The sequence below is a fragment of the Haemaphysalis longicornis genome, unplaced genomic scaffold, assembly GCF_048455015.1.
Source record: "Haemaphysalis longicornis isolate Haplotype H1 unplaced genomic scaffold, Haemaphysalis longicornis Haplotype H1 scaffold_1, whole genome shotgun sequence".
NCBI classification, from domain to species: domain Eukaryota; kingdom Metazoa; phylum Arthropoda; class Arachnida; order Ixodida; family Ixodidae; genus Haemaphysalis; species Haemaphysalis longicornis.
The window spans coordinates 67,624,514-67,637,113 of record NW_027526203.1 but is presented as its reverse complement, the minus strand read 5'-3'; the positions used below and the strand labels follow the sequence as shown (position 1 = coordinate 67,637,113).

At 51.3% G+C, this 12,600-nt stretch overlaps 1 protein-coding gene across 1 annotated transcript in view; it reads left to right on the top strand.

Annotated features, from left to right (window-relative positions):
- The window catches only part of LOC144177088 (uncharacterized), a 56,145-nt gene extending 48,603 nt beyond the window's left edge, over positions 1-7,542 (top strand). The window contains exons 16-18 of the mRNA XM_077705247.1: positions 585-668; positions 4,874-5,072; positions 7,337-7,542. Coding sequence (XP_077561373.1) covers positions 585-668; positions 4,874-5,072; positions 7,337-7,415 — 362 coding nt within the window. The 3' untranslated portion in view covers positions 7,416-7,542. The remainder of the gene's footprint in view (positions 1-584; positions 669-4,873; positions 5,073-7,336) is intronic.
- Positions 7,543-12,600: the final 5,058 nt, after the last annotated feature.

Genomic DNA, 12,600 nt, shown 5'->3' with positions numbered 1-12,600 from the left:
GATTGCGTCAAGTAAGCAGATCAGCTTGCAAGTTGAGGCTCACGAATGCAGTAAAACTCCCAAGCGAATTAGCGGCTGCTTCAAAAATGTTTGCCATGACTGAATGTAATACTTGTGGCACTATAATCAGCAAGGCGAAGAAGAAATTAAGAAGAAGAAATGGGCGTGGGCAGGGCATGTAATGCGAAGGCAAGATTACTGTTGGTCATTAAGGGTAACAGAGTGGGTCCCTAGAGAAGGCAAGGGGTGGCGGAAAGTTAGGTGGGCAGACGAGATCAAGAAGTTTGCGGGGATAAATTGGTCGCAGTTAGCACAGGGCGGGGATAATTGGAGATCTATGGGAGAGGCCTTTGCCCTGCAGTGGGCTATGACAGGCTGATGGTGGTGATGACTCGGTAAGGACTTAGCATGTATGTGTGGGTTTGCATGTGTGCCTGCGATGTGTGGAAAGAGTAGCTTGTTGGGTACACCTTTCCGCTCAAATTCAAGTGTGTGCTCTGCTGCAGGAATGACAGTGAGTTTATGATGGTGGATGTTTTGGTGTTTGCCGAGCGTGTTGCCAGTGGCAGTTCTGGACTTTGCAGGGGCCCTTACACGGATCTACTTTGGTGACGTTTCAATCCTTGAGCCACTGCTCCAGCAGCTGGAGGTCATTCTTCTCAATGGCGGTGAGTCCTGCTTGCCCCTCTTGTGGCAATGTTCCCATAAATGGAACAATCGTGAATTGTTTCTGTTTTGGAGCCATTGCATAGTGCGCCGGGGTGGTTGAGGCTGCACGCTGAACACCCTGGCTTGGGTCTTGGTGGAATTACTTCATTGTGAAAACAACATATACGTGCATAACTGAAATTGTGGGCACTCTTTTTGTCAGGAGCACGGAATGAATTATCTTGAAAGGTTTAACCCTTTGCAGTCTGTTGTCGGGCCCTGCCCGAAAACGCAATACAGCCGTAGCGGTTCAGTCATACCAATCTTGCTGCGCCTCTATACTGCCTTGGCAGGGTCTAGGCTCGACTATGGCAGTGTCGTGTATGGGTTGGCGACAAAAACAGCATTGAGAATGCTTGACCCAGTGCTGCACTTGGAGCTTTGCCTTGTGTCGGGTGCTTTCCGTACTAGCCCGGTCCAGAGCCTCAATGTTGAATGTAACAAGTGGTGCCTAAAGGATCCACGAATGTACATGGACTTACTTTATGCTTTTAAAATTTCACCACAAAAGAACCATCCTTTTAAACCTGTCCTTAGATACATCCACATCTCCGTTATTTGTAAATTGCCCGTCCAACCCGCCACGGTGGCTCAGTGGCTAAGGAGTTGCGCTGCTGAGCACGAGGTCGCGAGTTCAATTTCCGGCCGCGGCGGCCGTTTTTCCGATAGAAACGAAAAGCAAAAATGCCCGTGTGTATGAGATTTCGGCGCGTGTTAAAAATCTCCAGGTGGTCAAAATTAATCCGGATCCCTCCACTACGGTGCGCCTCATTGCCTGCGTTACAATCAACCCTACAATCAATCAATCAATCAATCAATCAATCAATCAATCAATCAATCAATCAACCAACCAACCAACCAACCAACCAACCAACCAACCAACCAACCAACCAACCAACCAACCAACCAACCAACCAACCAACCAATCAATCAAATTGCCCGTCCATTTCTCTGCCTTTCTCATTCAGGGGTGAGACAGCTGCGCATGTTGCGCCTTCTTGATACAATTTCATTTTCCTGCTCCAAGCTGCTCCAAAAGCATGAAAATTGCGCCAAACTGCTCCAGAAGAGCCTGAAAGGCACGGATTTTGAGGCTCATGTCAGTTCCGGCGGGGACGAAAGCCTCGCGCATCCCGGTGACCGCTTTTATTGGCGGTCAATTGCAAACACAGAAATGGCAAAAATAGAAAGACTGAAGAAATGAAGCAAACGATAGCTTCTAAAACACGGTTGGCTTTCTGTCCGGGTTCGCTGAAACGGCATTCCCGATTAGGCATCGCTGTGGGTACAAACATGGCCGCCGCCTGATCTGCCTGCTACTGGCTACTTCGCGCGCTCACTGCGCATCGCCGATATTTTCCCTGGTTTATTTTACGCTATCAGCTGGGTTCCAGTCTATTCATTCTATCAATTGTGGCTCTGAGCAGTGACGGTAACGCGGGGATATGGTTTGAGATTGGTGCGAGATTACGAGAAGTTGCGTGGCTCGTAAAAAAGTTTTGAAATGTGGGGCGTACGACTTCGGCGTGGTTTGACCTTAAGTGCGAAACGCGGTGCGTGCGTCTATAATCGGGTTCGTTAATTGAACTTTTTGGCTCGTTGTGGTGTTATAAAATGCTAAGGTGTTGCTATGCTTCGAAGCGCGATCGCGAGCCTCGGCCCGGGAGGGAACGGTCGGCACGAAAGCTGCGGGCTGCGCTGCGGCGCCGCGACATGTCCATGCAGCGCCCAATAGCTGCTGGACTGCATGGTTGCCATAGCATGCGACTAATAACACTTGATGTATGCAAAGTGAAATTTAATGCCCAAATCTAGGTGGCTAAACAGTAACGCTACTAAAATGATCACCGGGTGGACGTGCGCCCCACGGACTGCAACGGGTAGGCTGGTTGGGCTATGCGACCGTTAGCTCGAAGTTGCTCAACTGTTGCCGTGACTACACTCGTTCGTACAACGCAGCCTGGGATTACAAAAATAATAATTTTAGCATTGAAACGGTAAAAAAACCCGCCACAATTGCAGAGCCCTTAAATTTGATAATGTTAACGGCAGTTTTGTTGTCAGTAACAAAAGCTTGATCAGGACTAGTTGGTTGAACATACTGAATAAATTTGAGGCGCTAAACAACGGGGACCAAAGAAACACGTAGACACAAACAAAGACAAACAAGCTTTTGTTACTTAATATTTCTTCTACACTGGGCTCTTTCCTGTCGTCTCAAGTAAGGCGCCTTGTCTGTGTCTACGTGTTTCTTTGGTCCCCGTTGTTTAGCGCCTCAAATTTATTCAGTTTGTTGTCAGTGTTGCGTACAGCCACAACACAATCTCACCAGTTAGGAAAAAGGTAGTGCAGTTAGAACTTTGTGATATAATCTTTAAAAATTATTTCGCGTAAGGCTGTTTCAGTGTTCTGTGTATTCAAAACTGATTGGAATGTGTGCTTGACCCTTCAAATTGCTGAAATTGTGATTTTTTAAGCTCACAAGACGATGTATTAAATGTCCCTGCCTGCTCCAAATCAAGATTCTTCTGCTCCAAAATCGAAATTTTGCTGCTCCGAAAACTGCTCCCAAATCTCTTTGGGCTGTCTCACCCCTGCTCACTGAAAGTGAGAGAGGAGGTGTCGGGTCTCAACATCTCTTAGAGGTGTACACGTCATCTTTTACTGACTTCCTACCACAATGGCAACTTTATACTTGAACCTGTATCCTGTGACCTATCCTCCATGAAAATAGATAAAAACTGAAGGTTAAATAAATATTCAGAATTTCCACATGGGTGTCTTGGGCTGCGCATATTCTTCATTTTAATGCATGCAGAACGATAACAATAAACACTGCCATTTTCTTAGCAGAAGCACACAGAATTTCACTCATTCTGCAACACATTCTTTAAAATCAAATTCCCAAGTCTATCATCTATACAGATTCCTTGAGCGTTGTTCGTGCACTGTCATCTCAGAATCCTTTCAAAAACCATATAGCAATCTGGTTTTTAACGCCATAATGTCTGCGTATGGTGAAAAACTACAACTGGTCCTTTGCTGGGTTCTGGGTCACGCTGAGATTGCTGGCCATCAGTTGGCAGATGAAAGGGCCACTGCTGCCGCTTGTAGGAACACAGTTGACATAACACTACCACACACAGACTTCGCATCAGACATCTTCAACACAAATGGCAAGCACTGGCTCTCCAAGACCCCTGTGCTGCAGGTTTGGAGAACATTTATCCGTAATTCACATTCTAATCAATTGTAAGGCACTCAGCACAACACGACACAAACACTTCCTGGAACTCTACAGACAACATATTCCACCGCACCCATTATACTTTTTAGCTGATGATCCCATGTTTTCGGTTAAGCTCTCCTTTAAGTATTTATTAGAAGTTAATTTCTTGCAGCTCATTTCATATCGCATCTAATCGATTACCACTCGGCACTTTACACCGACCATCGTTACCATCTGATGTACCATTACTGACCTATTTTAAGTTATACACCACTGCTGTATAGGCGGTATTCATTGAAAGGTTTAGCTGTAAATTTCTTCGCTTGGCAACACTGGAAACGGCCACAGACATGGCCGATGAGCCACGGACATGGCGCGGCTTGGGCCACTGCGCCCGCACGCCGAAGAAAAAAAAACACCGGCATGCGTCGTCTGCTCCTTTCAACCCGATTCTCAACGGTGAGGTCAACAGAGATGTTATTAATCGCACTCACATTTGACTCGAGGCAATACTTTGCGTTCAGTGAGGTAGAGTGCAACACAGTCATGTGCTTAGCACGGACAAGTACCGCCATCCCGCGGAGCCCGACGTAACCAGTGACGGCGCACTCGCACGGTTGCCTGCATGCGCACCTCCCCAGTGAATACAAGCAATACTGTAACTTGTTTTTTGGGGCTCTTTGCCCTCTGTTGGCCTTGTTCCATTAAAATACAGTCATCATCATCATCACGAATACAGTTTGATGTTGCCACCAACATGTTCAGCAGCTTTGGGCGTGTTCCATCACACTGGAATCGACATGGAGCAGGTTCTATTTTACGAGGAACACTGATTCCATCCCCCCTTTCTTCCCCAACGGCCACTCTAAGTGACATGATCTATGCATGAGCACGTGGAAATTGGAATGTCAACACCCGATGCCCGACTTTGTGCAGAGCCCATGTTGCAGCAGCTGGCTGCCGAGGCCCTGTTACGGGTGCCCAATATCAACGTGACGTGCTGGGCGCCCAACCTTCGCCAGTGGTGGCTAGAGAGGCGACAGCGAGAGGCGTGGCAGCGGGAGCAACAGCCTGCGCACCCTCCCGTCGCCGCTGCTGCCCAAGCCACGCCTGGGCCTGCTGGGCTGCGAACGAGGCGAGTGCATTTTGTTAACAGTGTATGTTGCCCAACTTTGCTAACAGCCAGATGCGAAACGAGAGAAGACCAGAGTGTCTTTTCAGAACTCGGGGCCATTTGAGTTCTCGGTCACAGGTTCAGTCAATTCTTCCTAAAAAACTATGCCTGGAACGTGAGCCGCGAACTCGCTGCCCCGTCCTCTAATTTTTCTCTCCCCTTCCGGTATGAAGACGAGTGCCTCTGGTGGTCACTCCTTGTAAACACACCGGCCTACCGCCGCCGGGAGAAGAGCGGCCGGTTTCTAGCAAGCAGATGACACCTTCCCGACTGATGCTATATGCAGACAATGACACTCAAGTGGTTTCTTTATCACTGTTATGAGATAAACTGCCAAATGAAGTGAAGTCCACTTTCCTGAAACTCATTTTTTTTACGCGAAAGCTTCACACGAATGGTGGTAATTTCATCTGCTTGCGCACCAACTTTGCGTTTGTTTTGCCATCTGTTATTGCATAGCCAGTGTTCCCTTTCATGTAAACCATGATGCGGTGTGCTGTTGTGCACAGGCTGCTCTTTGAGTTGCCGACGGAAGCAACCGGGGGTGTCATTTCAAGATGTGCCAGCCGATATCTCTCTGCATGAGAAGTGGCTGTACGATTAGTATTACCAGATTCCTTTTCCAGCAGCGCAATCAAGCAGCACTGTGCTGTATGTAGCCTGCACTTTCTTAGCACTGACTTCAAGGAGGACTTCACAAGGCGGTTTTTTAAGCCTGGTGTAGTGCTTTTGGCAAAACCGGCACGGAATCTGACGCAGAACGTCGAGAACACGACAGCAGTCACTGTGTCCGTGAGCATTTGAGCGGAGCTCTTCGATTTATGAGTCTCAGACTCACTGCGGACTCCCTGAGAAGCAGTCCAGCAGTCCGGCACTCAATTTTACCATGCATTCCTATGGCGTCGGAGAGTCCACGGACTAACCGCGGACGATCCAAGACAGTAATAAATCGAAGAGCCTCAGTAACAGCTGTACCTGGCGAGTTAGTTCTGTGCCTTTTACAATTGCGAAGACACGACAGCGGCAAATGTGTCCACAAGCATGCCTTTGGAAACTTCGTTCAGTGTACTGGTGACGGCCCTTCCACGACCTGATAGCACTCAAGGCACAACACGAAAGTGTAAGTGTACTCTCTCAAGCGCTTTGTTGTCACGCGGACGTCTAGAACACGCAAATGAAGGGCCAGCCGATTTTCGCATAAACGACGTTGGCAACATTGAAGAAATTGAGCGAACAATCTCGTCCAAGTGGAAATGGATCTAACAGCTCCCAGTACACTCAATGTGACACGAATTGAAATGGTGTATGCTAAACGTTCTCTTAAGATGCAAACACCATTAAAGCTCTAGCCCATCGACTTCGTCCACCGCAAGCGGTGGCGTGAGTGAGAGCGGGCACTGAAAGCAGTAAATGAGACTGAGTAGGACAGTGGAAGAACTGCTGAAGCTAAAAGAAGCCGCACACATTGGTGCATTTGTAACAGTAACGTCCGACGCCGACAAGGTAAACAAAGCGTCTACGATAGCATCAAGACTCATAGGGGCGTAGGCCAAGACTGGCACTGTCAAAGCGTCAACGTGCTTTCGGTTTGCCGAGAGATGACTAGCGCGGGGCGGCGTCGGCGCCACTGCAATGTACACCGGCAGGAGCTCGCGCTCTCCGCTGGCCACGAGCGCACAAGTGGAGGCCAGCTGCTTCCTGCTATGCCATTGGCTGCGCCGATGGTGTCATGCGACCAAGCGGTACGAAGGCAAGTGCTCTCGCACGGCGCCTGGTCACAACACGCGGAAGGGAGCTCCCTGAAGAAAAAAGGGCGACGTTTCAGGCATGATATTTTTAGGGGGCATTGCATTGGTTCAGTATGCTTGGGGAGCCCTCCCAAACATTCACAAACTGCCGACTTGCAGGCTGGACTGGAGGTTTGGTGGAGTCTGCTTGTTTCATGTCGTACCTAAGGTGGCTCTCAATGCCGAAGGAGGCAAGGGCTGAACCGGTTCTGCCCATAAGTGCATTAGCCCTGGACTGATGTGAGCCAGTGCAATCTGAATCTTAGGGGTCTAACCACCATAGTTGGCAGATAGGTGCAGTGGGGAAGTGTTTGGGGGTGCAGCTTCTGCCACAGATTAAAACTGTCATGCATAATTTGGAGCCAGCACACACCTTGCTGCTTGCACAGCGAGCATTTTCGGCAAACTGTGACAGCAGTTGATTTCTCTGCTGTGCAGCCCCCGGACGGCAGCACCGATCATCCAGAGGGGGGCTCAGCAATCCAGGATGATAGCTGGCCAGGCTGCCAGCAGGTGATGAAAGCGGCGCAGGAGTTTAAGACCTCCTGCACATAAGCCACCGTTCAGGAGGCTATACGTTTGTTAATGTTGTATATACGATTAATTATGTATATTGATGCAATAAAAGCCGATTGCGAATTGTTCGATTTTAACCTCTTGCTCATTGATGGCCGAGAGAAAAGCCCTCAGCTTGCAGGTGCCCGCGGGAATGCACACATGCTGCGGGCCTTGTTCTTATACACCCTCCCTTCAGTGGTTGCACTGTGGAGTGAGGTCATGTTTGGCAATTAACCAGGCACGGTAAATCAACCTGACTGATACTACGACCAAAGCAAAAGGCAAGCTGGTGCAGAGCAAAGGCTAGTGCAAGATGTGAGGGCAGTGGTCACCAGAGCATCTTTTATTTCTATACTTGTCTAATAATAACTGATTTCTCTGAACATGTTTTGAACATGGTTACTTAGTGTTTTTGCCAACACACACAGTCCCAGGCTGCTTGGCGTCACTAATCAGCAAGGAAGAAAACATATTGCTCTTGAACTGCTTCAGGATCTCCTTAATGTGTCTGCCACTATGGCTATAACTTGCTGTGTACAGCCTTTGGGCAATTTGTGGGCCATTAGGATCACAGCAAGCTTTTTTTTTCTGTTCTTTACATTTACACACTCCAAAAGTTTTGCGTTTAGCTGTTCATTAATGTGTGCTACCACTAAAGCTTAAGTGCTGCTACAAATCAAAGTGCCTCTTGCATGGCCTTATCAGACATCTTTCCCCTCTACTGCAGGCATGACTCACATCACCGAGCGGTGGGCTGACATGCAATATACCTAACTGAAGCTGTTGTGGTACTAGTAGTAAAACTTCCTTGATGTCCTAAAAGGAAAATGTTTATCAGGGTTGTAAGGTGGGTGAACTGCATAAACATTTTTCTTAATTGAGCAACACCCATTGGAATTCTCGCTTGCAGTTATTTAGAGTGATGTTTCCTTGTTTGCAACGCGCTCGGCAAGCAGCCATAGGCATGGCCCAACAATACTTTCAAACAAAAGGCCTTAAATGTGCACCAGAAAAATCCGCTCCTTCCCTTCTGCGAACGCACAACAACCATAACCTGAATTGCACATCAACAACCAAACCATCCCCTCTGTTACTCCTTTCTGCATTCTCGGCCTTGAAATTTCAAAAGAAGGCTAGGCTGATTTAAATATCCTTCAACTTGAGGAAGCATTACTATGCTTGGACACGCGCTCTCTGTCTGAACAAAAGATTTTGGGCATGTGGGCTGACAACAGAAAACAAAGCCGAGCCATTAAAGCACTGCTTATACAGTCTACGCTCGTTACAGCGGATCCGGCAACAACAGACTTTCGGTTACAACAGACCATTTCTGTTGGTTTGTCTGGTACCCGTGCATTTTAAATGGAGTCCACTCCGCTCACAACGGACCCGGCTAGAGCAGACTATCGGCTACAACAGACTAAATTTTAGGCAAAAATTGTTTCGACTGAACGTTTATAGCGGACTTCCGCGGGGCCGGCGCCCGGTGTGCTTTTTCGTTTATTTTGGCAAGAAAAATATTATGTCTGGCAACATTGCTGGCTATGTCTGGCAAGAACGGCGCCGGCGTGCAAGCGGCTCGCAGCGGTTTATTTGATGTGGTGTTAATCGTGGCATTTATTCGTGGTGGTGAACGGTGGTTTTTTTAGCGTTTGTAATTAGGGTCCGATATCCCCTGAGAATGAGCAAACGTCGTGGACAGAAGGATGCGGCACTGGATGTCGCTGACGGGGACGAGGATTGGTTGGCCTGCACGGATTGCGGATCCTGGGTCGACCTGAAAACGACTCGTTTCGGCTCCGTGAAAGAGGCCAGTGAGGCGCAAAACTTCGACTGCGCCCTATGCGTGAGGCTGCGGGCGCTGGCAGAGAAGACGGCGGCGGATGCAGAGGCGGCGGACGAGAGATGGTCGTTGTGCTTTCAGCAGCTAGAAGCAAAGCTCGCATCAACTCAGAGCGAACTTGAAGGCAAGTTAGAGGAAGCCCGACTACAGCTGCTGAGTGAGGCTCAGCAAAGGGAGGCCTTGGAAGCGCAGGTGCGACAGCTGCAAGAGCAACGTTCGGGAACAAGAGACGCGCAGGTGCAGGCGGCGGGCTTGTCCGGAGTTACAGAGGGCAGGGATGATGCAGTGGCCACAACTGACCCAGATGGTCTGGCCCCCAATGCTCACGAAGGAAATGGGCCTCAAGGGTCCATGATTGTCTCCACTGGTCTCCACCTGACTGAGGTGGAGGCTAGCACCCAAGCAGGGTTGCATGGTGAGCTAGAGCCACACCACGAGAACGGTGCTGGTGCACCTCAGCAGCTGGAGACGGATCGCGGTCGAGCACCGGCCAGCGATGAGGTGGGAAGCACAGGCGCTAAGGGCAGGCGAGGGAAGAAGAGAGGCCGGGACAGTGGTGTGGCGGGCAGCAGGGTGACTAGCCAGGCAGGGACCCAGACCCTGAGGCAGTTGAGCTCAAGCCAGCAGGTTCGTGCACAAGTGCCTGAGAACAGCAGTGACAACAGCCAGCCAAGCGTAGTCTCGGGACGGGAGGTCTGGGTGTTTGGAGACGCCAATGCCTACAGACTGAAGTCGGCCATACTTTGCCAAGAGGGGGTGGACCGCGGAGTCAACTTCTGGACGCACGCTAAGGCAACAATCAGAGAAGTGGCTGAAGCGGTGCAGGGAAAGCTGGCTGCAGAGCAAGACAGACAAAGGCTGGTAGTGATCCATGCTGGCCTCACGGAGTTACTTCGGGGAGCCGACATGGCCGAGGAACTGCAGCACCTGAAGGCGTGCCTGGGAGCGTGGACCGTGCAGTACCCACGCAGCCATTTCCTTATCTGTGCGGTTCCGGAGGTGACATGCAACGGTGACAGTGTACGCAGCAAGTGCCAGCACTGGAATGACACTGCCCGGAACATGTGTCGGGAGGCTGGCCCGATGGTGGAAATGGTGTGGCCATCTCGCCCGGCTGGGGAAGCAAGCCTGGAGGGAGTTCGCTACTCAAAGACGTCAGCGGATGGGTTTGGTGTAAGGCTGAGCAGGAGGTTCAGCTCTTTTTTAGGGCACCGTCCACCTGCTTTCGTCAAAAGTCCCAGACCAGCGAAAGCTACCGCTGGTGGCAGGAGGAGCAGCAGGTCGGGGCTCTGCAGCAGGGAGCCCAACGAGGTCCAACTGGTCCGCCAGCTTGGTCAAATCCTCAGACAACTGGGCACGCAGATCTAGGGCACCATGGCCCTTCAACGGGGGCTGGGGACAGTGCACCCTGGCTACCAGCGGCGGGGGAAGAGGCTAGCTGCAGATGGGCTTGGAGAGAGCGTCCCCGCAGACACAGGAGGCCCCGTCGAAAGCAGGCACAGGAGATGATGGTGGCTGTCCTCAACCTGCATGGCGCCAGGAGTGAACAGAAGTGGGGGGAGCTCACCAAGCAAATGCGAGATGAACACATTGCAGTATTTGCAGTGATTGAGACCCACTTACGTGAGGAGGAAGCCCCTCCGAGTGAGCCAGGCTTGGGGTGGGAGGGGTGTAACAGGGCCTGCTCGGAACGCCGTGGGGGTGGCCTAGGATGCCTATGGACAGAACCCCAGCGATGGACTAGAACACTCACCACATGCCGGGAGCACATGTGGTTGAGGGGGTCCATTGCTGGGAAACCCGTTGCCCTGGCAGTGGTCTACTGGTGGACAGGCAACTCGAGGGATCACAACGTGGAAATGAGTGCATGTCTACGAAAGGACATCCAGAGCCTGCGAGAGGAGCATGAGATCCTCTTAGTGGGCGACTTCAATGCCCACATAGAGGACCTTGGTGACCGCCCTGATGCCAGTGGCAACTTGCTGTTGGGGTTGGCGGAAGACGAGGGCCTAGTGATAGGCAACCTCACAGGCAAATGCACCGGCAGGGTGACATGGGCTGTACGTGATCTACAGTCGTGCATTGACTACTGTTTGATGTCCGAGGGCCTTTATGCGGTGCTGGACGCAATGATCATTCACGAGGACGGGAAGGGGAATCTGGGAAGTGACCACAACCGTATCGTGCTGACATTCCGGGGGCACAGCAATCACTCAAGACGTCAGGGGCACCGGCAGACACGACTCAATGAACGGCAGCTCCAGAAAGTGGCGGATCGACTGGAAACGAGGACGGAAGAGATTACCACGTACGCAGGAATGATGGGGGTGATGCGGGATGAGATGAGCAGGCAGGTGCCTTTGAGAGCACGGTCACACTGCCCAAAGGCGTGGTGGAATGCCGAGGTGGCTGCTGCAATACAGCAGAGAAAGGAGGCCAGCCGCCTTCATCGACACCTGAACAAGGCTGGGGACCCTGAGGCTACTCGCAGAGCATGGGAGACTTTCCTGGACTGCAAACGCTCAGCAGCAGCGCTGGTGCAGACCAGCATCAGAGGGGCCAACAAGCAGTTCATGGAGGAGCTCAAGGCGGCGGGCCGTCAGGCGCCTAAGCGTTTCTGGCAGAAAATCAAGAGGGACACACGGACGGCAACGGGCACATCTCTGCGGGCACCAGAGGGCAACACGGTAGAGGGGAAGGACTGTTTGCCAGTGTGGAACAATTGGCTACAGTCACTGCAAGCAGTCAGGGGCCCCCCGGAGCAGCAGAGTGGGTGCACGGATCTGTGGATCCACTGCAGCGGCAAGGAGTCGTCCCAGTGTGAAGCGGCACTCCGTCTTCCTCCCACAGAGAGGGAGCTGGAACGGGCAGTGAAGAAGGTGAGCCCTGGAACGGCACCTGGCGGTGACGGTGTCCCAATGGGCTTGGTGAAGGTTTTGGGCCCCCTAATGTGCAGACAAGTGGGCAGGTTCCTGACTGAGACTCTGGAGAAGGCTGCCATCCCTGAGGAATGGTCAAGGAGTCTGTTAAGGCCACTGTACAAGGGGGCTGGGGACAAGACGGACCCAATGAATTACAGGCCCATTGCGGTGACCCCCGTGCTGTACAGGATGGCGATGCAGGTGGTGCGGGAGCGACTGCAGGGGTGGGCAGAGAGGAAGGGCCTGCTGGGAGAGCTGCAGATGGGTTTCCGGGCAGGCCGGCGCATTGATGACTGCCTATATGTGCTCACCCAGTGCATGGAGATCGCGCAGCGCACCAACCTTCCCCTCTATGTCGCTCTCCTCGACATCAGCAAGGC